Raw genomic sequence first — 23,169 nt, 5'->3', positions numbered from 1 at the left:
ATTCTTTGCTGAAGAAATTTTTAAAAGGGTTTTCTAAAGCACTGGGGGGTAGGGGGACTCTGTAGAAAGTGACCCAGAAAGGGACAGATTAGGTAATTTAATTTCTTTTCTAATGTCAGCAATCCTAACTTTTAAGCACACTGTCAACCACTTTCCGCTGTTTTCTATTCAACTTAAAATGACAGTGCAGAGCTTGTTCAGTACATTTTATTTGTTCTTTTCTGTCTTTGATTCCAATCCCCATGTGTTCCTGGATGCCAGTGTCTGCAGTAACACCTTCTCATAGAAAGGCTGGCTATGAGTTGGCCTTTTTAGGCATTGCTCAATTCCCACATTTAATGGGCATGAAAGCCACCTCGTGGTTTTGCAGCAAGTGCCCTGAGGCAGACGGGAAGAATGAACACAGGAATGAATCTCTTTTCAGTGCACCTCATCTTTCCACTGCGCTTAAATGGTTCCGGTATTTAATTGTGCATTTAATGACATGACTAGATCGTTTTGGATGATAAAGCCACTCACCTAATTCAACAGAGACAGAGTAATGACTCTTCTGTTGGCCTACTCCCAGTTAAAAGCCAGATCAGCCACCTGGCCTTTGATTTTACCACTGGCACAAGGGGCTGGGCATAAGTTAGTATGGACCCTTGTAGATCATGGCATCTTGTCACACTTGGTGTTTAAATATTTTGAAGATTGACTTAATTTTTTTTTCAGAGAAATGACTTTATTGTTTTGTAGAAATGATACAACAATTTATATTATATATAAATGCACAAAGAAGAAATGAGAAATTTATCCTAAATTTCACAATACACAATTCTCAGAGTTAATCATTTGGTAGATGTTATCCCAGACGCGATGGAGGAATACTAAGATTTTACAAAAATGGAATTGGATGACAGTATTTTCTAAAAAATATCATTTTTGAGTCCCCCCCCCAAAAAAAAACCTGAAGAAATGTTTCACATACAAGGGATATTAATTCCTAAGATTAAAGGCTCTGGAGCCAGACTAGTTAGATCCAAATCCTGGTTTTGCCACTTAGCTGTGAGACCTTGGACAAAATACCAGGCCTCAGTTTTTCCATCTGTAAAACAGGGGTAATAATAATACTTACCTCTGTTTATGAGGATCTAATTAATTAATGTATAGTGAGGTGTTTCGGGGCAGTGCCCTGCACATAGTGCAAGGTATTTAAATGGTCGCTATTACTATTATCCCTTTACAATAAAGAAAAGAGATGGCTAAATTTTAAGCAGTTTCAACTTTAGACAATCTCTTATTGACACCTGGCTGTAAAAGGGCATGAAATCAGTACACCTATGCTTCTTTCACTTCCCATTTTTTATTAGCTATAGTGAATTTTAAAAAGGTGAGGTTTAAAACATTCTGCTCTGAAATCCAGCTGTCAAAGTTGGGTGGTCTCCGTTCCACAGTTAAATCGATCAAGTTCTCCTATCCGTCTTTTCCTCATAGCTTTTTTTCATTCCTGAGCACCTTTTTTGATCTATCTCCCAGAGTGTGGCTCATGGTAAATCTCCTTAAGTCTCAGCCTCCGTCTTCTGAGGCCTCATGATTGCTGCCTGACCCTTCTCCTTCATACCCCATCTTCATTAGCTGTTTCCCTAGAGAGGGAGGCTGAGCAGGCTGGATGTGGTGGCTCATGCCTGTAATCCCAGCACTTTGGGAGGCCGAGGCGGGCAGATCATGAGGTCAGGAGTTCAAGACCAGCCTGGCCAATATGGTGAAACCCTGTCTCTACTAATAATACAAAAATTAGCCAGGTGTGGTGGCATGCACCTGTAATCCCAGCTACTCAGGAGGCTGAGGCAGGAGAACAGCTTGAACTTGGAAGGCGGAGGTTACAGTGAGCCGAGATTGTGCCACTGTACTCTAGCCTGGACGACAGAGCACAACTCTGTCTCAAAAAAAAAAAAAAAAAGAAAAAGAAAAAAGAAAAGAAAAGAAAGAAAAGAGAGGGACGCTGAGCAAAATGGCACATGGCGCTATTTTCTCTCTCAGTCCTCCTCTCCTAGAGTGTCACTGGCCCATGGATCTGCCATTCCCAATGGTGTCCTCACACCGTGCAGAGGATCATAGGGACAGTCTTGGAAGGTTGTTTAGAGAACACTGCATCCTGTTACAGACTAGTGGCCGGGACGAGCCCATAATCTCCTCCCTTAGCCCCACTCAGACTTCTCCGTAATCAGAAGTGGGCTCACTGGTCTGGGGACTGGACTTGGCTATTTCCTCATTTCCTTGAGCATGGAGGTTTGGTTGGACTTGAGGGAGGAGAATGAAAAGATCTTTACTATCATCAGTAGGAAGTCACTGCTATCTGTGGATCGGCTGCATTAGAAGGGGCAGGAGTGAAGGGTGAATTTATTGAGCTGAAGCTCTCACCGCGAATGGTAATGTTCTACAGATTGGTAGTGGAATTGATTTACCACTCATTTTAAATTTTCTGTAGTCTTCCCTGTTTGCTTCCTGGATCCTTTACATCTTTCTGAGCTGAAGTTGGGTGGTGTATCATTGCTTTTTTCTTCCTTTATCACACCCTGCCCCACCCCCGACAGCTTGCTAGAACAGCCCCGTTAAGGTACCTCAGGAGTTGCCGGCAGCAGGGATTCATCAGTCTCACATATAAAGAAGGGTCCAGATGTTGACAGCAACAAGTTTACGGGCAGGGTGGAAATGTTCTTTATGGCCAAGGGCTGGTAATCAGATTTCAGGATAGTGTTAGGTTTCTGCAAAAACAGAAAAAGAGGAAACAGATCAAGTTATGGTAAATACAGTAATCTTTAAGCAACAGTCTCAGTCTCAGGTTCACTGTTTAGAACAAATTTAGTGATCTTTCTCTTTTTCTGTGTGTGTGTGTGTGTGTGTGTGTGTGCGCGTGTGTGTATATATATATATATATATATATATATATGCATATATAAGTAGATGTACACAAATATTTTTCCCCCTTGTAGAAGTTTAGATAAATCACGTGGAGGCCAGGCGTGGTGGCTCACACCTGTAATCCCGGAGCTGTGGGAGGCTGAGGATGGTGGATCAGCTGAGGTCAGGAGTTCGAGATCAACCTGGCCAACATGGTGAAACCCTGTGTCTACTAAAAATACAAAAATTAGCCAGGCATGGTGGTGGGTACCTGTAATCCCAGCTACTCTGGAGGCTGAGGCACAAGGATTGCTTGAACTCGGGAGCTGGAGGTTGCAGTGAGCTGAGATTATACCACTGCACTCCAGCCTGGGTGATAGAGTGAGACTCAGTCTCAAGAAAAAAAAAAAAAAAAGATAAATCATGTGGAATGATGTGTGGTGGACTACTGAAAAATGGACCTACATAACCCAGACAACACAGATTAGATTTTTTACCCCCTTGGTGCTTAGTTGAAAAAAACCTACATAAGCCATGCTTCTGGATGGAGCTATTATTATAGGGGTTTCCACAGTGTCACAAGACAAAGTCTAAAAAATTAGTTATATCTTATGCATAAATATAGCTATCATTATAATGAATAAAACATTTTTCCCTTGTATAATATTTTTCCATGCTCAAAATACCTGATTTGCAAATATCTTGTTATACTGACAAATGCTTACACCTACTTCCTGTAAACATTTCCTGCTAATACCAGGATAGTTGATTTTTAGAAGCATCTTTTTACTCTGTTAGATACATCAGATTTTTCAACTAGAGAAGGCAACAGAAATGAATCTCAAGTTGGAAGTTTCTGGCCAGGCTGGATTTTTCTCATTCTGATGTTGGGGCCCACACTATTCCCTAGAAAGGGCGTTCTTTAATATCAGAAGAGAGTGACCATGAGCCTCAATCGACGGCCTCCAAAAAGAACCTCCCTCCAATCATCCCTTGGGTCTTCTGACAAGGCTAGCCTGTCTTTCCTAGGCCTCCTTGTTTTCATTTGCATTTTCTCTTTATGTCAATTTCAGTTACGCCCTCCTATTTTCGTATTTGGATCTGACTCTGTCTTCCAGTTCTGTGCCTAGCACAAAATTCCTTCCACTGTGGTTCCTGGATGAGCTTGGGTGACCAGTGTCCCTTGAGCCTCATGCCTTGGTCATACCCCATTAGTCCCCCTGTGCACTCCCAAGGTGACTTTAGGGGTCAGGTTTGGCATTTACCGTGAGATGCCAGCCTTTGTTTCCCTCGCTCTAGTATGGGGCAGCACAGAACTGGACTCACCTTGCCTTTGCGGGTTTTATACTACAGTTTAGGGAGGGATGAAGCAGCACTTTGGGGCCTACTAAGGCTGCATGGAGAACTGTCCATCCAGTGACCTTCCCTGAAGGCTGCTGTGTCACTGCAGATGGCTTTAAAGCGCAGAAGCCACACTTGGTTGGTTTTGTCAAGAGGCCATTTAGAGGCTACTGATGAGAAGGAGTGGAGCACAGAGAAGCCATTCTATTTTAAAATGACCCATTCTCTTTGAGTTGTTCGTCTCCCCAAATATCAGCAGACAGAATTTGCTGCTGGAACTTCATGAAGAAAAGTGGCTGCTAGTTTCAATTGACCTTTTCAATCCCACAGAGATGTGGTTTCATCTCCGTTGCTTATGAATGGTACGATAGTTATAAAGGAGATCAGATCTGAGGAAGCAGTTATAGAAAAATTCTTCCCATAGACAGGGTCTATATTATTATATTCTAATGTACCAAATCAGACGCACTGCCTTGAGCTGAAAACAAGGAGACAGAACTGATAATTGGATGTTACACAATTAAATCTGAATACTGAGACCTAACAAGTCTCTTGCATGCTGGGTAATGAAGTTGCGTTTCTTCATCGTCCCTGACACGGACTAAATGTGAGCAGGAAATAAAAATGAAAAATATAGCAATAGGACAGGCTTCAAACTTCCCATCTTTGTGGGGAAGGAGAGAAGCGTGGAAAAAAATAAGGAGGGAATTGTAGCTCAATTCACTTTTTAATTCAATATGAAGTTACTGCCATATTCAAAATGTTTCCATATTTTAACCTAGTAATAAACTCAAATAGTAGACATTTAAACAAAAACATGTTCCCCCACTCTGCCCAAAGGCAAAAGGATATAAAGAGAAGAAAAAGAGTACTCCCTACACATTTTTATGAGAGTTTATGGGCTTAGAAAAATGTAATAATAAACCAAGCTGCATATTTAACATATATTACAACGTCTTGCCCAGAATAGCTATTCAATCAATATTCACTGAGTTTTCTCCCAGTAGTGACATTCAGAGAAAATACGATGCCACCAACTTCAGTGCAGCTGTTGCCAGTAAATATCTTTCCTGATTACTTAAAAATGAAGAATATAAAATGGAGCAATAAAGGCTAATAACTGTAGCAGGAACTCTTGTAGTATTTTCCTTTTACATGTCTCATGGAGCTTGTTGACTTCGTGTTCAGCTTGGGTTTGAGTGACAGGAAGTTAAACTAACAACGTCTACCTTCCCTACTCAGCTGTTAAGCCATGGTCTTTTAAAATTTAATTTAATTTAAGTTTATTTTATTTTATTTTAAGTCCTGGGATACATGTGTAGACGTACAGGTTTGTTACATAGGTATACCTGTGCCATGGTGGTTTGCTGCACCTGTCAAACTGTCATCTAGGTTTTAATCCCCACATGCATTAGGTATGTGTCGTAATGTTATCTCTCCCTAGCCCCTCACCTTCCAATAGGCCCTGATGTGTGATGTTCCCCTCCCTGTGTCCATGTGTTCTCATTGTTCAACTCCTGCTTATGAGTGAGAACATGTGATGTTTGGTTTTCTGTTCCTGTGTCAGTTTGCTGAGAATGATAAGCCATCGTCTTTGCTGTATCTTTTCTGCCTTATATATTGTAGGTGTCTGATAAACCTGCTCAAAAGTTACTTGTTGATTTGAACTGAACTTGTGCCTCTTGCCTCTCCTACTAGACCACAAGCTCCTTTCTTCATCTCCTAGCAGAACATCTTCCCCATGGTGTGATATTCAGTAGATACTAATTTGTTTTAATGAACAAAATATGATGGAATCCACTACCAAAATAAATGGTCTTGAATATTCTTCTGCAAACCTCCAGGTAATGAAAGGCACCCCAGTTGATTCCCCATGACTGGTTAGGCACCACCACACCCAGTGCTTTTGTGGGACAGCACAGATCACACTGTGGGACAGTGACTTCCTTAATGCTTGGTCTTCCCAGCAGGCTGTGAAATTTATCAGGGAGGACTCTTCTCACTGTTGTATCTCTAGCCCCCAACATTGTGCCTAGCACGTGATAGGCCTTAACAAACATTCTACTCAGTGGCCAGCATGATGGTTTCAGTGAATCAATCTGACCATGTCACTCCCTTCCTGGAAGCCCTCCAATGGCCATCAAGAACAAAACCCAAAGTTCAGATAATGCCTCTGAGGCAGGCTGCACGTCCCCAGATGGAACTTTTGCCATCCTTGGCACATTCTCTGTCCAAGGTGGCCTTTCCTAACCCGAGCCCTTTGCATGAGCTATTCCCTCTGCCTACAATTCTCTCCTTGTCCCTTGTCACCAGACTAGCTTCTATTTCTACTTCGAGTCTCCACTTGAGGCACTTGCTCAAGAAAGCCATCCATGACCACACGGACAGGCAAGGCCATATCTCCAGACACATGCCCTCCCAGCACCTTGCACCTCTTCTTCATAGCACTGTTTATAACAGTGACTTAAACAATTATATTTGAATAATTTGTTTACAATCTATAACCTGAACCAGTCTTTTAGCTTTGGTTCTATCTGGTTCTCCAGATTTTCAGTACCAGCTCAATCCCCAACTCAGAACGGACATTCCTTACATGTCTTGAATGGTCACTGATTCTGCATGGAAACCTGCCTAGGAGTAGGTCAAACCTACTGTGATAGCTCCTCCACCCTACCACTTCACTATCCTGACCCCCTGCCCTCACCTTCCCTCCCTTGTCCCCTAACTCTGACATTTACTTTCTGCCCTTATGTAGAGTCATTTAAGTTAAAGAGTGGGAATCTAATACTTGAAGTTGATTATTCTCCAGCTTAACCTGTATCTCAGTGTCTTCGTGTGAGATACAGCCCAGAGTATCTGTATAAACACCCTTTTTGAATGAATATTAAATTAATCCTGCTACATGTTAATAGGAGAATTTGCTTTGGCTGAAAACTGGATGTTTTTCTACCACAGACTTGCTGGCTGGTCGCTGCTGATCCTGCGTATGATAACCTGCTTTAAGATTGGGTTCACAGTAGCTATAGTAACAAACCGAAGACTGAGCAGAGCTGTACCCCGAAAGCAATGGATGCTACCATGGTAACTCAGGGCTACGCACAATCCTTGCACAATCATGGGAATGATAACAGAACCTGCTGCATACAATTGCTGTGAGGGACTCTTGGGAAAATGTATATAAAGAACGTGGCTCCATGTCTAGCATATGCTAATCAATAAGTGGTAGCTATTCTTACTGATTATTATGATTATTGATAATACTCCAATCCTTTCTTTGCCTTGAGTTTATTTTACCTGATTAAAGTAACATGACTAAAATGCATACTCAGTGCACTGGAATACCACTTCCCTTAGGTCTTAGACATCAGGAATGATACAAATAGAATTTCCACAGCAACTTACATGTCAAAGGATTGTAGGTTTAGATTCAGACTTTTTAGTTGAATGTGTACTGGTCTCTGAAGCTTAAAAAACATGGGCTGAGTAATGGGTGGAAAATGATGCCCGTTCATTTAGCTTTCAAAATGGCAATGTAAAAATGCTGACCCCAGTCGGAGTACCCAGCCCTCGCTAGCACACCCCACTGACCTTCTCCAGTCGGTAGATGAGCTGTTTGGTGGAGAGCTGGATGAGAGGCGCAATGAACTCGCAGGTGATGCTCACAGTCATCAACAAGCTCTTCCCCTTCTGCGCCCCGATGATGGCGTGGCACACCAGCTTCTCTTTAACTATCTGCCAATGAGATAAGCCAGCATTTTGGGAACAACTATAACTTAATACTTAATCAGAATACTTATTTACCCACTGAGAGAAAACTGATTCCCAACTTCCTGCCCAGGGACACAAGGAAGAGCACATTTTTCTGAATAGCACGTTTCGGGGACTGCTCTTTGTCACATGATTATGTTATTGTTAGTTAAACATGACTTCAATGGATTCTGTATTTATTTCTGACTGCCCTGGGGCAGTTGATTTACATTCAGTTCTATATATATAGTTTTATTATGGTCTATTATACATCAGGAGCTGTGTTGGGTGCTGGGAGTACAAAACAGTGATGAACAACACAGATAAAATATTTCATGGGGCTTATAGTTCAATGGTAGTTACATGATTTTTTATTAAACTATTGCAAACTGTAATTGAAAAACTTTTGACTTTCTTTTTTTTTTTTGAGATGGAGTTTTGCTCTTGTTGCCCAGGTCGAAGTGCAATGGTATGATCTCAGCTCATTATAACCTCTGCCTCCTGGGTTTAAGCAATTCTCCTGCCTCAGCCTCCCAAGTAGCTGGGATTACAGGCCCACGCCACCACACCTGGCTAATTTTGTGCTTTTAGTAGAGACGGGGTTTCTCCATATTGGTCAGGCTGGTCTTGAACTCCCAACTTTAGGTGGTCCGCCCGCCTTGGTCCCTCAGAGTGCTGGGATTATAGGCATCAGCCACCATGCCCGACCAAATTTTTGCCTTTTATACTTAAACATCTAAAGATAATGCATTAGAAATTAATATTTCCTTGGACTCAAAAAGCCTGGATTTTCATAAAGCAGAAAGACCCAAAAGTGAATTTGCAGCATCAGGAGGATATACTGAAGAGTGCTCAGGTTAGGGATGTGAATGCATTCCAATCTCTCCTCAATTATGTAGCATGATTTAGAAGAACATTCAAGGAAGCTTTTAGTAAAGCTTAAGCTGAGTTTACTCCCCCAACAGCTCAGATTTAAAGCCTTTAAAAATACGGCCAACTCTTGATAACCACATTATAATTATGCTCTTTCAACAGGCTGTCAGTGTCTTCAGATAAGGGGCTGTGTTCTATTCATCTTTGTATCCTCAGTGCCTAGCACAGTATTTGTCACATGGTCTACACACAATACTCTCTGAGTAACAGACAGAAGGAATACATTACCTTTTCCATAATGAGAGATAACCCCCCTTTTTTTGGACTGAGCATGTGTTTTACCTGAAAATACTCTATGAAGAAATAATCTAATGAAACAAATTGGAATCTGTGACCTTAGAGAAGCAAGCAATGGACTAGCTTTCCAGCTGTGTCTACTGGGAGACAAAGGTCTTACTGCTTCCCATTTTATGTGAGGAAAAGTCAGTATCACCTCCAAATTTGGCAACACAAGCAGGATCTTAAGCAATCATCCTTTCTCATCTACAAGGTCTGCATTTTGTGGGGAGGGAGAAACTCTTAAGTGACTTTAAAAGCCTTTCCTTTAGTTTTTTAATGATTTCCACATCTGCAAGAGAATAGGGATAAACAGACACATGATTTGGATTTACTGAAATATTTTACATAGAATGTATGGAGATCATGTAAACAAAGGCAAGGAATCAGAGTTGTTGAAGATAAATGTGACTCCTTAATTAATGCATAAACAGACGCTGTTTTGAAACCGGGGTTGTAGTCAGGCTGGGAGGAAAGGAACAGGGTGTCCCAATACCTGAATAGGAGAGGCAGCTCAGAGTATCTGTATAAACACCCTTTTTGAATGAATATTAAATTAATCCTGCTACATGTTAATAGGAGAATTTGCTTTGGCTGAAAACTGGATGTTTTTCTACCACAGACTTGCTGGCTGGTCGCTGCTGATCCTGCGTATGATAACCTGCTTTAAGATTGGGTTCACAGTAGCTATAGAAACAAACCGAAGACTGAGCAGAGCTGTACCCTGAAAGCAATGGATGCTACCATGGTAACTCAGGGCTACGCACAATCCTTGAGAAACCATATCCTTCCTCGGATAAATGTCAAGGGATGTTCCTAAGAAATAGATATTGTGGAGATTTGTTCAGGAAAAAAACAATAGCTTCCAAAAGTGCTGTCCCCTTACCCTGGGAGTAGCAGAATAGCCTTCAAGTATCACATCGATTGTCTGGTCTGGGTACAGCTCCATCCTGGTGGGGTGGAGCTGAAACACGGGGCTCTGTGGATCCCTGGGCTCCTGAAAGCCACTGGGCTGAGGCCGGCCATGAGCATGTCCCTTCTTAACCTGTCCCTTCTTACTCAGCTTGGCCTGGGGATGGAAGCTATCATTCATCCAGAACAACTGTTGGACCCGACGTCCCTTGTTGATCAACTTGAAGCGGTAATAGTGGGTATCCAGGCTGGAAAAGAAGAGGCAGGTATTAAGAGGATTCAGTTTAGGGATGTTCTGTTCAGCTCTACACCCTTGGGATTTACTCCTCTGTAAGTACTTAAAAAAGTGAGCAACAGAGTAAGACTTTTTTTTTTTTTAACATAGGAAGACTAAGTCATGATGCCACTAGGAACTAACCAGTGATGGGACAAGGTAGTATCTACTTAAGGGGCCAACAGGTGTGGAATCACAGGCCTGGGTTTGGTCCCAGAGTTGGCATCACCAGGTAAGGGGCCGTGGAAAATCCCCACTCCCGCTCAGTCCTCCCCAGCAGGCCCCACACGCTGCAGGACACACACAGTTCACGTGAAAAGCAATCCCAGTTAGAGAAATAGCTCCGAGGAGTGCAAGGAAAGCAGAATATCTGCTGGAGGAGAAGCAGGTTTCAAGCTGTGCTGAGTAAATGATTCCTGGCTGAGTGGAACGTCCTGTGATGATGGGCTCAATTTGGAGTAAACTTTGAAGAAAAACAATGCATATTCTCTAAGCTTTAACAAAGACCAGGGGGACTGCAATGGGCCAGAACGCCACCAAGATTGGTCACCTATCTCACAGTAATGTGCTTTAAAGATATTGCAATTTCATTTATTCACTTGTTCCTCATTCATTCACATATTCCACAAATATTTATTAAGAACAACCTGACTGCCTGGCTATTTGCTAAAAAAACTGGGATTTCTAAGATATTGGATATGGTTCAAATGTGTTTTTGTTTGTTTGGGCTTTTTTTTCTCACAGGCTTACTTTAAAATATTTTCTTCGGGAAAAACTCATCTCAGGACTGTTTTTTATTTTTTTAAATTTTACTAGGCGTTGAGATTTCATCCCATCTGTTCCTCCTTAGGAAATGACATCATGCCTGGTAAGCTGAACCATCAAATAAAGAATCAGAAGGAATATTTGCTAGTTGACAGGTATAACCATTTCTATCTAAATGTGTTGTGAATATGTGTCCACAGGACATGCTCAAGAGAGCTTCTTTACTTGGCAGTTTATGGCTAACAGTAGGCTTTTAGGGAAAATAATAAACAACATATACTGTTGATACAAACCATATACTGTTTATAAAAAACACATACTGTTTATAAAGACTAGGCAGGATGTCTGTTACTTATTCACAGTATATCTTTCAATCATTACGGCAAGGATTTACTACCATTTTATAGATCAAGAAACGGGAGCTCTGAAAACCTAAGGGAGTTGCCTAAAAATACGCAATTAGAGCCCAGTGCAGTGGCTCATGCCTGTAATCCCAGCACTTTGAGAGGCCGAGGCGGGTGGATCACCTGAGGTCAGGAGTTTGAGACCACCCTGAACCAACATGGAGAAATCCCATCTCTACAAAAAATACAAAAAATTGGCCAGGTATGGTGGTGCATGCCTATAATTCCAGCTCCTTGAGAGGCTGAGGCGGGGGATCACTTGAACCAGGGAGGCAGAGGTTGTGGTGAGCTGAGATCATGCCACTGCACTCCAGCCTGGGCAACAAGAGCGAAACCCTGTCTCAAAAAAAAAAAAAATCAATTAGAAGGGGTGGCATATAGGTATGGGTATTTCTTTAGACCAGAGGTTGGCAAACTTTTTCTTTAAAGGGCTAAATAACAAACATTTTAGGTTTTTTGGGTTACATGGTCTCCTAACAGCTACTCAATTTTCCTTGCAGTATGAAAGCAGCTGTGGGCAATATGTTAAAAAATGGGCACGGCTATGTTCCAATAAAACTTTATTTACAAAAGCAGGCAAAGGGGTATAGTTTACCCAGCCCTGCTTTTGGCAATTCTGGAGATTGCGGGGATCATGATTTTATGTCAAAAAGTTTAGGCAGAGGGCAAATTAGCAACTAAAGGCTACAGTTTGGTTTTATATTCATAGAAAACTGTTAGCTAACCCTCCAATTCCATGTAAGTGTCAGAATTTCCTTCGAAGGCACTTGACATTTGTAGATTTAAAATAACATGTAATGAGGAGTGGTTTGGCATGTATTGTTTTCTGCAATTATATTTGCGTGCACGACAAGCAATTTGAAACTAGAAGCACTGGTATGCAATCACAAACTACCCTAGCTTATGGCCAATAGACAGGCAGAGAGGAAGATGCTTATATTTAGTTGACTTGAAAAATATAATTGGATACTTGCCTAAAAGCATGCAGTTCAACCATGTGACTTGCTTTTTGCTTAATTTTCTACTAGTGTATGGTATTTTCAATCAAGTCCTATATTTTGTAGATGGAACAGAGGGAAGGATTTTCAGGAGGGCTCCTAACTGATTATTGTCAGTCACATCTTCTCCATGCACAGCATATATGACTTGATTTCAGGGCCTGTGAGCCCAGAAGGTAGGGGGAGTACCCTTCTGAGATCTGTTCATAGTACTGCAACAAACAAGTTCAAATTCACCTGGCCCCAGCAGCCAACTAGTGATAGCTACATGACTCTCCTGAGGAATCAAGAATAAATCCCTGCACATACCCTCTACACTTAGCACTCAAACCTCATGTATATATTTATTTATTTAATTCAGGATGGGGTCTTGCTTTGTTGCCCATGCTGGAGTTGCAGTGGTGTGATCCTGGTTCACTATACCCTCAACGTCCCAGGTACAAACAATCCTCTCACCTCAGCCCCCCAAGTAGGTAGGACAACAAGCATGTGCCATCATGTGAGGCTAATTTTTTTTATTTTGTGGAGATGCAGGTCTCCCTCTGTTGCCCAGGCTGGTCTCCAATTCCTAGCCTCAAGCAATCCTCCCATCTCAGTCTCCCAAAGTAAAGTGCTGGGATCACAGGCATGAGCCACTAATCCTGGCCCAAGCCCTGTGTTCGTGTGTGTGTGTGTGTGTGTGTGTGTGTGTGTGTGTGTGTGTGTTTTAAGACAGGGTTTCACTCTGTCATCCAGGCTGGAGTGCAGTGGTGCGACCTTGGTTCACTGTAACCTCTGCCTCCTGGGTTCAAGTGATCCTCCTACCTCAGCCTCCTGAGTAGCTGAGACTACAGGTACCTGCCACCAAGCTCAGAATTTTTTATATTTTTTTATAGATGGGGTTTCACCATGTTGTCCAGGCTGGTCTTGAATTCCTCAGCTCAAGTGATCCTCTTGCCTTGGCCTCCCAAAGTGCTAGGATTATAGGTGTGAGCCACCGTGCCTAGCCCAAACTTCATTTTTATATCCACATTTAGATTGTTCTGCTCAGAGGTGTCTATACTGTACCACATCTTATCTACATATTTAGACCCTTTAGATTTTCCTGGGTCATCAGGCGAAGCCAATGGAAACCATCTCAGTTGTTGGTGCTATGGCGGGGAGTCGAGTAGAGGACATAACCTTTGAAAAAGCTGCTGGCTCTGCAATACCTGATAAGATACAATTGCAATAAATATTCACCTTCCTCGGTATGCTCTACTTAGGTTACCACTAAGCTGTATCTGTATTTTCTACATTTGTGGAGAGGGATTAGCAGTGTATTGGAATCAAAGAGGAGAAATTATGGTTGAGAGTCTAAATTAATCACAGAGTAGCCAGTTTGAGAGAAGAATGCATTTCCTACAAACTGTCTTCTTCTCACATGTAGAGGGACATAGAGTAGAGAATGCAACCAAGCTATGACGAGAGTATGTCTTCTTGTTGCCGATGTACCCATCAGGAGGTGGAAGAGAGAGGACAGGAGAGGAGAGGGACTGAGGAGGCTCATTTTAATTACTTAAAATGATTTCTAAAGTAGAGGTGATGCTCAGCATATGCAGCATACGTGATTATCTATAAAAATTGGTGCATGAGATTTCCTTACCTAAAATGTGCCCCCAGATTGAGTTCTGGAGCAAAGGGCTTATCTGAAACAATAGTGGAACCAATTCCGGAAGCCTGAACAGGAATCCGATAGGTACTGCTATTTTCAATGTCCAAAATGACACAGTCTTTGAATGTCAGTATGTCATTCAGGTTGGCAGTCAGTGCCAGTTGAACATCAGTTTCTGGAGGAACCATGCCTTCACTGGGTTCAATTGTCCAGAGGGATTTTTTTTGTGCCTGTAACACAAGAGTACAAGTTAACAGGGAAGATATTCTTGGCTTTTCCTTCTATAGATGTCAAAGCCCTCTACACTTCAAATGGTTGGCACTGTGGAATTCAACGTCAGAGACAAACATTAGTTTTTGAATTAAAGCAGCTGGATGTTTGTTGGTTTTTCTTTTTTCAAAAAGCAATCTGATTCTGAAGAGCAAACCTACGATTTTACTTTTGAATACTCCGTGAAGAGTCTTTACATTTCTTTTCCAAGATAACAGCCCAATTCTCCAACAAGCTTATAATTATTATCTGCTATAATCTCCAGATTCTGAGATACCAACAGAACGCACAATATTCTTTATGGAGTTTGAAATTTTTATTTATTTTTCCTTTTTTTTTTTTTTTTTTTTGGAGTTTGAAATTTTTAAACGAAATGTTTTTCAAATGCAAAATTTCTAATGCTATAGTGAGGATGAACCAATTTCATTAATAAGTACAATATTAGAAGTCACCTGGATTTCTAATAATTTATAACAATTAATAATTAGCCTCATCAGAATTTCATTAGCTAAAATTGCAAACTTATTTTGAAATATAGTCATGTGTTGCTTAACGACAGGGACACATTCTGAGCAATGTGCCATTAGGCGATTTCGGTGCTGTGTGAACACTGTAGAGGGTACTCACACAAACTGAGATAGTGGAGCCTACTACACACCGAGGCTATGTGGTATAACCTATTGCTCCTAGGCTGAAAACCTGGACAGCGTGTTTCTGTACTGAATACTGTAGGCAACGGTAACACAGTAGTAAGGATTTGTTTATCTCAACATATCGTGGTTTCTCAGCCTCATCTGCATTTTCTGTTGGTTGTTTTCTGTGCTTCGTTTTTGATGCCTTCTTTTGAGCTGTCTTCCAGTTCACTAGTTCTCTCTTCAGCTATGTGTAATATGCTATTAAACACATCTATTCTGTCCTTAATTTTGATTTCTGTATTTTTGAATTCAGGTGTTGGTATTTTATATTTTTCCAAGGTTTTCATCTCTTGAGGACTTTTATAACTTATTAGCTACTACTACTAATAATTAAGGACTACTCCTCCTAGCCCTTCCGAGTCTTCTGCAAATTTAATGGGCAAATTGTTTTTGGACTTTTCAAGTAAATATAACAAATACATATTCAATGGCTCTGAGGTCCAGGGAAATACATAAACACCCCAAGGAGCTGACAGCAATGACAGTAGTGAAACCAATATTTCAACAACAGAAACGGAATTCAGAAGGAAGCCAGAGTGAAAGTGCTTCAGGGGAATCTAAAGAACAAGAGCAGAGGATGTTGAAACCCTTTGAATATCTGACAAATGTACCACACAAATTTTCTTTTCTCTCCAAATGTGAAATTGGGCTTAATTATCAGGTGGTGTGATTCCTGGTTATATTGCACTATATTATTAATATTAATAAAATTTTAATTTGTTTAATTGCCTACGTAAACAATTGCCTCAAAGTTAATAAGCATCTAATAAAAAACATCCTTTTGAATGAGGTCATGCCCTTTGCAGGGACATGGATGGAGATGGAAGCCATTATCCTCAGCAAACTAACACAGGAACATAAAACCAAACACTACACGTTCTCACTTACAAGTGGGAGCTGAATAATAAGAACGCATGGAAACAAGGAGGGGAACAACACATACTGGGGCCTGTTGGGGCAGGGGCGGGGCAGGGGGAGGGAGAGCATCAGGAAAAATAGCTAATGCATGCTGGGCTTAATATCTAGGTGATGGGTTGATAGGTGCAGCAAACCACCATGGCACACATTTACCTATGTAACAAACCTACACTGCCTGCACATATTCCCTGGAACTTAAAATAAGAAAATAAATCCTATCCTGATTTTGACTGCTTTGTCATTTAGGTCAATTCTGAAAGTCCTGCTTTATTTTGGGAAAGGCATTAATAAGAAGTACGTATGTAGATTAATCTTCATAGAAAACATTTAGTGATTACCAATATGCACTGAGAAAAAGCTGCAAAAGAAGAGATGTGGAGACTATTTAGATGCTTCCAGGAAAACTGAGAGGAAAAGCCACATTCTCCAATTCATCAGAAAAGAGTCTGTCTGATTATTCCTTCATGAACGTTCCTTGTGAATCTCCCAGGAAGCTTTGTGAAGGTTCCTGAATTTGGTAGCTCAGAAGCCCTCCAAAGTCACACATACAGAAGAAAACAATGGATTTGAAAACAAATGCAAATTTTCCTATTTGAGCAGGACTCTAGAGGACATTCCAGTCTAAGATCATCCTTCTTTGATTTAATTCTATGATATGCTTCTCCTAGCAAAAGGAAAAAAAGGAAAAATGTAAAAACACATGTAGCTCTATGGGGGCTCAAGTCCAATGGACTGGAAACCTCCTGATGAACTTAGGTCAGAGTTGCACTGATGATCTCTGTAAGTGACATAAATGTACACTGCAGACTGCAGGCAAGAGTTAGAGTTTTCAGCCAGGCAGAGTCTCACAGGGTGACAGTGCCTTGGAATGTCACCAAAATGCTGGTCTGGCGCCAGTGCAGATTTTAAAAAATAGATTTGGTCAGTGGGCCCAATGGTCACTCTTAGGAATAGGCTCACAGGTACTTAAATAAGGATAATCTAATATTTAAAGCAAAATGTCAATTTCCCAACTTATAATTGAGGACAAATGTAAGACAGAGCAGAAAGCTAGTTACATTTCTTCCTGGTTTGAAAATCTGCATAGGAAATAAGTAAATTGCATTTTAAAATTTAAATGAATTAAATAAAGGAAAGAAGAACATTTCTCGAGGTTTTAAATTGTATATAAATGAGGATGTTGATGAATGATAATGAGGAAATTTTAATGTTGGTATTAAGGGAAACTACAGATATAACTCTAAGTCAAGAGTCCTATTTTTTTTTTTTTTTGAGACGGAGTTTCGCTCTTGTTACCCAGGCTGGAGTGCAATGGCGCGACCTCGGCTCACCGCAACCTCCGCCTCCTGGGTTCAGGCAATTCTCCTGCCTCAGCCTCCTGAGTAGCTGGGATTACAGGCACGTGCCACCATGCCCAGCTAATTTTTTTTTGTATTTTTAGTAGAGACGGGGTTTCACCGTATTGACCAGGATGGTCTCGATCTCTTGACCTCGTGATCCACCCGCCTCGGCCTCCCAAAGTGCTGGGATTACAGGCTTGAGCCACCGCGCCCGGCCAAGAGTCCTATTTTTACTCATGATCTTCAAATATGGAAAATCCCAAAGAGAGAGAAATAGGAAAAAACAAAAAACAAAAAACAAAACACTAAACATTAAGTACCACAGTAGATAAAGTAGGACCTGGATGGAGATGTTCGTATGATAAATGTCTGTATTCAAAGGACGTGTATGAACAAAATGCTGAATCTTGTATTTGTATTTTTTCAAAATTTTCTCTATAACTTTCCTACTCATACTAACTTGGTTCCAGCAGAGTACTAAAATATTCAGAAAACAGTAAACAAAGTCTCTGTCTTTCCAGAGCATTAATCTGTATTTGTTTATAATTTTGTATTAAAATATTAGTAAAAGATAATAATCATAAATTTAACTTTCAGGACTGTAGCTCAATTATTATTGGCAAAAGAAACTATAAGGATTGAATGTTACAATGTTCTATCCATATTTAAGTTCAAAGAAATAATTTCTGATGCAGCTTCCTAGTTTATCAAAAGAAACATTTTAACAATCTCAAAGTGAAAACACTAAAATCCTCTAACACATTAATCATAGAAAATGACATAAAATGTGTTCTAAAAGCTATAAGCGTACATTCCATTTTCTACAGACATTTTAAAATGGATCAAGGTAGCTTCATTTCATCTTGAATTTATATTACAGTAGATAGGAATCTTTGACTTTTATCATTTGCACTTGGCCATACACAATCAAAGCAATACATGGAAATGGATTTCTCATGCTTGAGCAACCAGACCTTCTCCTTTCTTAGAACTGTTTTTCCTACTTGCTGTTTTGAAATTCTAGGCTATTATTTTAGATAGCTTTATGGTAGCTGTTGTAACAGAGAGACCCCTGAGGCTCAATGGCTTTCTACAACAGAAGCTTATTTCTGGCCCACGTGAATTCCAATTGGCGACAGGCGTGAGTGAGGATGGGCTTCTATTCTATTTAGTCATTCAAGGATCTCTACTGAACAGATTCGATTCTGACATATTTAACCGTTGGTTTCCAAGAGATAGATATTGACATCCAGCTGGCTAGTAAGAGAAGAAAGAGAAATGAGGGTTATGTGCTAGGACTTTATGCATCATGCCTGGAAGCGATGCACATCAATTCTGCTCACTTCCACTGACCAGAGCTGAGTCAATGCAGTCTAACCCCAATGGAGGTTGGGAAATGTAGTCTATCCCTGGGTCCAGAGTAAAGAGAGATGGGTGTGATGAGCTGCTAGCTGCTCTCTGCCAAAGCTTCCTTGTTGGTTCACTTTACTACATCCTCACATCTTCCCCCAACTCTCCCAGATCTCAGATTTTGAAAGGTGAAGAGCTCACTGCATCAGAACACAGATCCTATGGGAACTGGCTTTCAGCCCCTATGGGAACTGCAGGCCTACGGTCACATCCATCTGCTTTAGGACAAATGGAGGGGCAGCTGGAGAGAAAAATAAAAGGTCTAGGCAAGAGGATCTTACTTTCTTTACCCTTCTTCCCAAATTGGTGGCCTGTTAGCATCCTACATAGTTTTGCTCATTTATGAGACTCAGCTTACAATGAAAACATAAATCAATGCCATTTTTGTCCTTTTATCAAAAAGCAAAACGCCTTGCTGACAGAGTACTGACAATGTCATCTTTCTTATTCCAATCATTTGTTTTCCTCCTCTAGCTGGTAGCACAGGCCAATCCTCTGTTCACGATGAAGTGGGAGTGTCATCAGCATAAGTGCTATTTCAAGTCAGGGGACATTAGTTTTCAATGGATGTGTACCATTTCTCTTCTGTTTCCTGCTGACAAAGGTTGGCTCTTCTGGAAAGACCTGAAGTTGTTCTTCAGAGCTGAATTGGTGAGTTTTCTGATGACGCTTATTAATCAATGCTTGGCATGAAACCAGACAGCAAAATATATCATAGAATCCGAGACCAAGACACATTAAAATGCCAGACGCTAAGGCATCGGACTATTCTTACCTTACACGAGTCAGCCTCTAAACTAGTCTATCACACTTCTGTCTCTTTGGTGGCTGACTTTTAGGACTATCCTTTGCTTTTAGGGAGTGCTTGGTCAGTGTGACATCTGTTATTAGATGGAAAATTTGACTAAAAAAGGAAAGAACAAATGATAATCATCATAGCTATCGAGGCCATTTTGTGAGTTTTCCAGAACCACAATAGGGCAAAATAGCAGCTGACAGAAATAGGCTGGGAAGGAGGGTGCTGAAGGAAAGGGATGTGGGTTTGAGTCCCCACTCTGCTGCTTTCCAGATGTGGAACTTTGGGAGGTCTCCTCTCTACATATGCCTGGTCTCAGGCTTCTCATCTTTAGCTCAGGATACTGATGGTACCTTCCGTATAGAACTGTGGGGATGGATAAGTGAGAGAGTGCAGGTAAAATCTCCGCACAGTGCTCGGCACAAAGCAAGTCCTCAAGCACGGAAGCTATTGTTATCATTTTCCCCAAGTCTGAAATGCCCCACGTGACACGGAAGTATGAGCTCAATAGTATTTGCTTAAAAAAAAAAAAGATTACAAAACAGAAAACAAAGATGGATGTTAACAAAGCATGCAACATACAAGACTCTTGCCAGAAAAGAAGAGGCTGTAGGGTTGTGACAGGCAGAATTCTAAGTTGGTCCCCAGGATCTCCACCTCTTGGAGTATGATTATCTTCCCCCAGTTACTTGGTTAAACACAAATCCAGGTGTTGCTGTGAAGGGATTTAGCTCATGTAGTTAGGTTCCCAAATCAGTTGACTTTAAGATAGGGAGATTATCCTCAGCGGTCATGGCTTAATCAGACTATACTCTTTCTGGTGAAAAGATTCCAAGCAAAGAGGGCCTATGGGGGAGCCACATGACAAGGAACGGTGGCTACAAAGTGGCTGAGAGCAGTCCCTGAGGAAGAGCCACCAAAAAAACTGAGGGCCTCAGTCATTCAACTACAAGGAAAAATATTCCGCCAATAACCTGGGGGACCCAATAGTGGATCTTTTCCTCACCAAGCCTCCCGAAAGGAATGCAGCTCGGCTAACCTTGATCTCAGCCTCTTGAGATCCTAAGGAGAGAATCCAGCCTGATCATGGCTGGACCTCTTACCTATGGCAACTGAGATCATAACTTAGTATTGTTTTAAGCCACTATGTTTGTGGTAATTTGTTACCCAGCAATAGAAACCTAATCCAGGATTCCACATATTTGTTCCAAAGATGATAAAAACGAGCCTTCCTAAGCTTTTCGTGAAAATGTCAGCCATAGCTGCCTTTGCTTTTTCTACAAACTGGGGCTAGAAAGCCAGAGTCATTTGAACAGCTCATAAGCAACATGTACAGGAGGTATGTGCGTGCCTACAGGGAATATGACTGTGCAAAAGGCGGAAAATCTGTGATCTCCTGCAATTCAGAATTCCATGCCCACTGGCGATGAGTGTTAAGCTCTCTCCTCTGAGGTTTCACGTATTTAAAGATAACATTTGCTTTTTATTTGACAATAGGGCAGCAGCACACGTAAGCAGTGCTCAGCTCCCAAGGTAAAGCAGCCAGAGCTTTTTATATGTTTCCTTATAGTGTATTTAATATTTCCCACAAAAGGCAGCAGTGAACACCATTGTTTGTACATGTCACCTCCACAATTACGGAGAGTATGGCTGTGCTCACACGGACCTGCTTTTTGTAGAGCTAATAACTAGGAAGCTTGAAGAAAATAGCACTGTGGGCTTTTCTCCCAAATAACCCATTTGCCAATTGAAATCTGCAAGAATTTCTTTCAATGAACTAAAGAGAGCAAATAACAATAGGAAGCAACGTGCAGAGTGAGGGATTTCTTTGGCATTATGCTGCTATCTCAGCAGATGACCAATTCTTTGTGGAACAAAAACAATGAAGGGTCACCAAGGCCTTTCTCTTTTTTAAAAAAAAAAATTTTTTTTGAGATGAAGTCTCACTCTGTCACTCAGGCTGGAGTGCAGCGGCACTATCTCGGCTCACTGCAACCTCTTCCTCCCAGGTCCAAGCGATTCTCCTGCCTCAGCCTCCAGAGTAGCTGGGATTACAGGCATGTGCCACTATGCCCAGCTTATTTTTATATTTTTTGGTAGGGATGGGGTTTCACCATGTTGGTCAGGCTGGCCTCTGACTTCTGACCTCAAGTGAACTGCCTGCCTTAGCCTCTCAAAGTGCTGGGATTATGGGCCCTTTCTCCTTTTTTTGTGTTGGTGTCTCTGAAGTCCCTTTTCCTGAAGTGAATTACTTTGCTGCTTACGAGAGTTAACTGAAAATTAAGAGAAGAGATGCAGAAGAAATGGCGTAGAGCTTTACAAGGGAGGCGATTTAAGGTCATAATCAGAAGTGTGGGCTTGAGTCTCATGACCTGGTGGTCAACTATGGACTCTGCCATTCATAGCCAAGTGACCTTGCACTAATTTTAAAATCTAGGTTTTGGTTTCCTTTTCTGTTAAATGTTAACTTGAAGATGAAATAAAAGGGGGCTAAGCATGTAGCATCTCGTCTATCATAAACTACATATTCAGTCAGTGGTGATCGTTCCTAATGTTATTTTCCAAACTTCCCATCCAGTTCTCCTTCCTGCTGGTACCCTCCCCAGTCTACATTGCTGACAGTGATAGGGACAGGTGGACAGAGGAATTCTAGGCAGAAAAGGTTGGATCCCTGGCAAAACCCTACCCTTAAGCTGAAAAGCCTGAACCTGTGGCCCAAAGTGAGAACTTATATTCCTGTTTTCCCACTTGAATGTTGCCTTTCCCTAAACCACCCATGGCCCCACCCCATGTCCCAGCCTGTGCCTATAAAGACTCCACTTAATTCATATTAAGTGACTTCAATATATTGTTGAGTGACAATAGCTGGTAGCAAAATAGTATTACCCCATGGGAGGGAGTAGGAATACAGCCAGACCACACACACACCGTAAAAAATTCAGAAGATACACACCAAAAATTTAATAGTGGTTATCTGCATGATGGGACTATGAGTGATTTTTCCTTGTCATCTCTAACTTCTGTTTGTTCTATAAAGATACTGTTACTTGTGTAACAGGGAGACACACATTTATATTTATTGAATAAATAACCCATCTTAGAAGGAGATGGTCACTCTTTTTAGAGCTCATTTAATTTTAATTTGGTTTGCTCTCTTGCTGCAGTCTCATTCCCAGTCTGTTTCTTAGAAGCTTTTAAAAAAATAAATAATACACGTAGAGAGTGTAACATTCAAATGAATTCAAAGGGTGAAGAGTCTCTCTTCTGCCTGTGCATGGTCACTAGTTACTAGCCCCAGAGGCAGTTGTTGTTATAGTTTTCGGAGGAAACTTCCAGCTATACTTTATGATTAATATTTGCATGCATGTTTTCTCTTACATAAATGGTGCAATACTCTACAGACTGTTCTGCACCGTGATTTAAATTTTAAAAACTTGTAACAAAGGTAGACATACACACAGTTTAAAAAGCCAAATGGTTCTGGAAAAGGCATACTGTGAAAAGCAGCGGTCCTTGGAATCCACCCTTCCATCTTCCCCATTGTGCTAATCCTTGCCTGTTAACACAGTACACC

General features: G+C 41.2%; 1 protein-coding gene across 3 annotated transcripts in view; it reads right to left on the bottom strand.

The window, feature by feature from the left end:
* The window catches only part of HYDIN (HYDIN axonemal central pair apparatus protein), a 432,426-nt gene that overhangs the window by 208,036 nt on the left and 201,221 nt on the right, over positions 1-23,169 (bottom strand). For all 3 annotated transcript variants that reach the window (XM_032284417.1, XM_032284419.1, XM_032284418.1), the window contains 4 exons: positions 14,158-14,396; positions 10,067-10,340; positions 7,813-7,956; positions 2,604-2,747 (listed from right to left, as the gene is read on the bottom strand). In XM_032284417.1, coding sequence (XP_032140308.1) covers positions 2,604-2,747; positions 7,813-7,956; positions 10,067-10,340; positions 14,158-14,396 — 801 coding nt within the window. The remainder of the gene's footprint in view (positions 1-2,603; positions 2,748-7,812; positions 7,957-10,066; positions 10,341-14,157; positions 14,397-23,169) is intronic.

This window comes from Sapajus apella, unplaced genomic scaffold (genome assembly GCF_009761245.1).
Source record: "Sapajus apella isolate SASKATOON/1434 unplaced genomic scaffold, GSC_monkey_1.0 scaffold15, whole genome shotgun sequence".
Lineage (NCBI taxonomy): Eukaryota > Metazoa > Chordata > Mammalia > Primates > Cebidae > Sapajus > Sapajus apella.
Note: the sequence above shows the minus strand (reverse complement) of the source record. Positions and strands in the feature narration are given on the sequence as shown.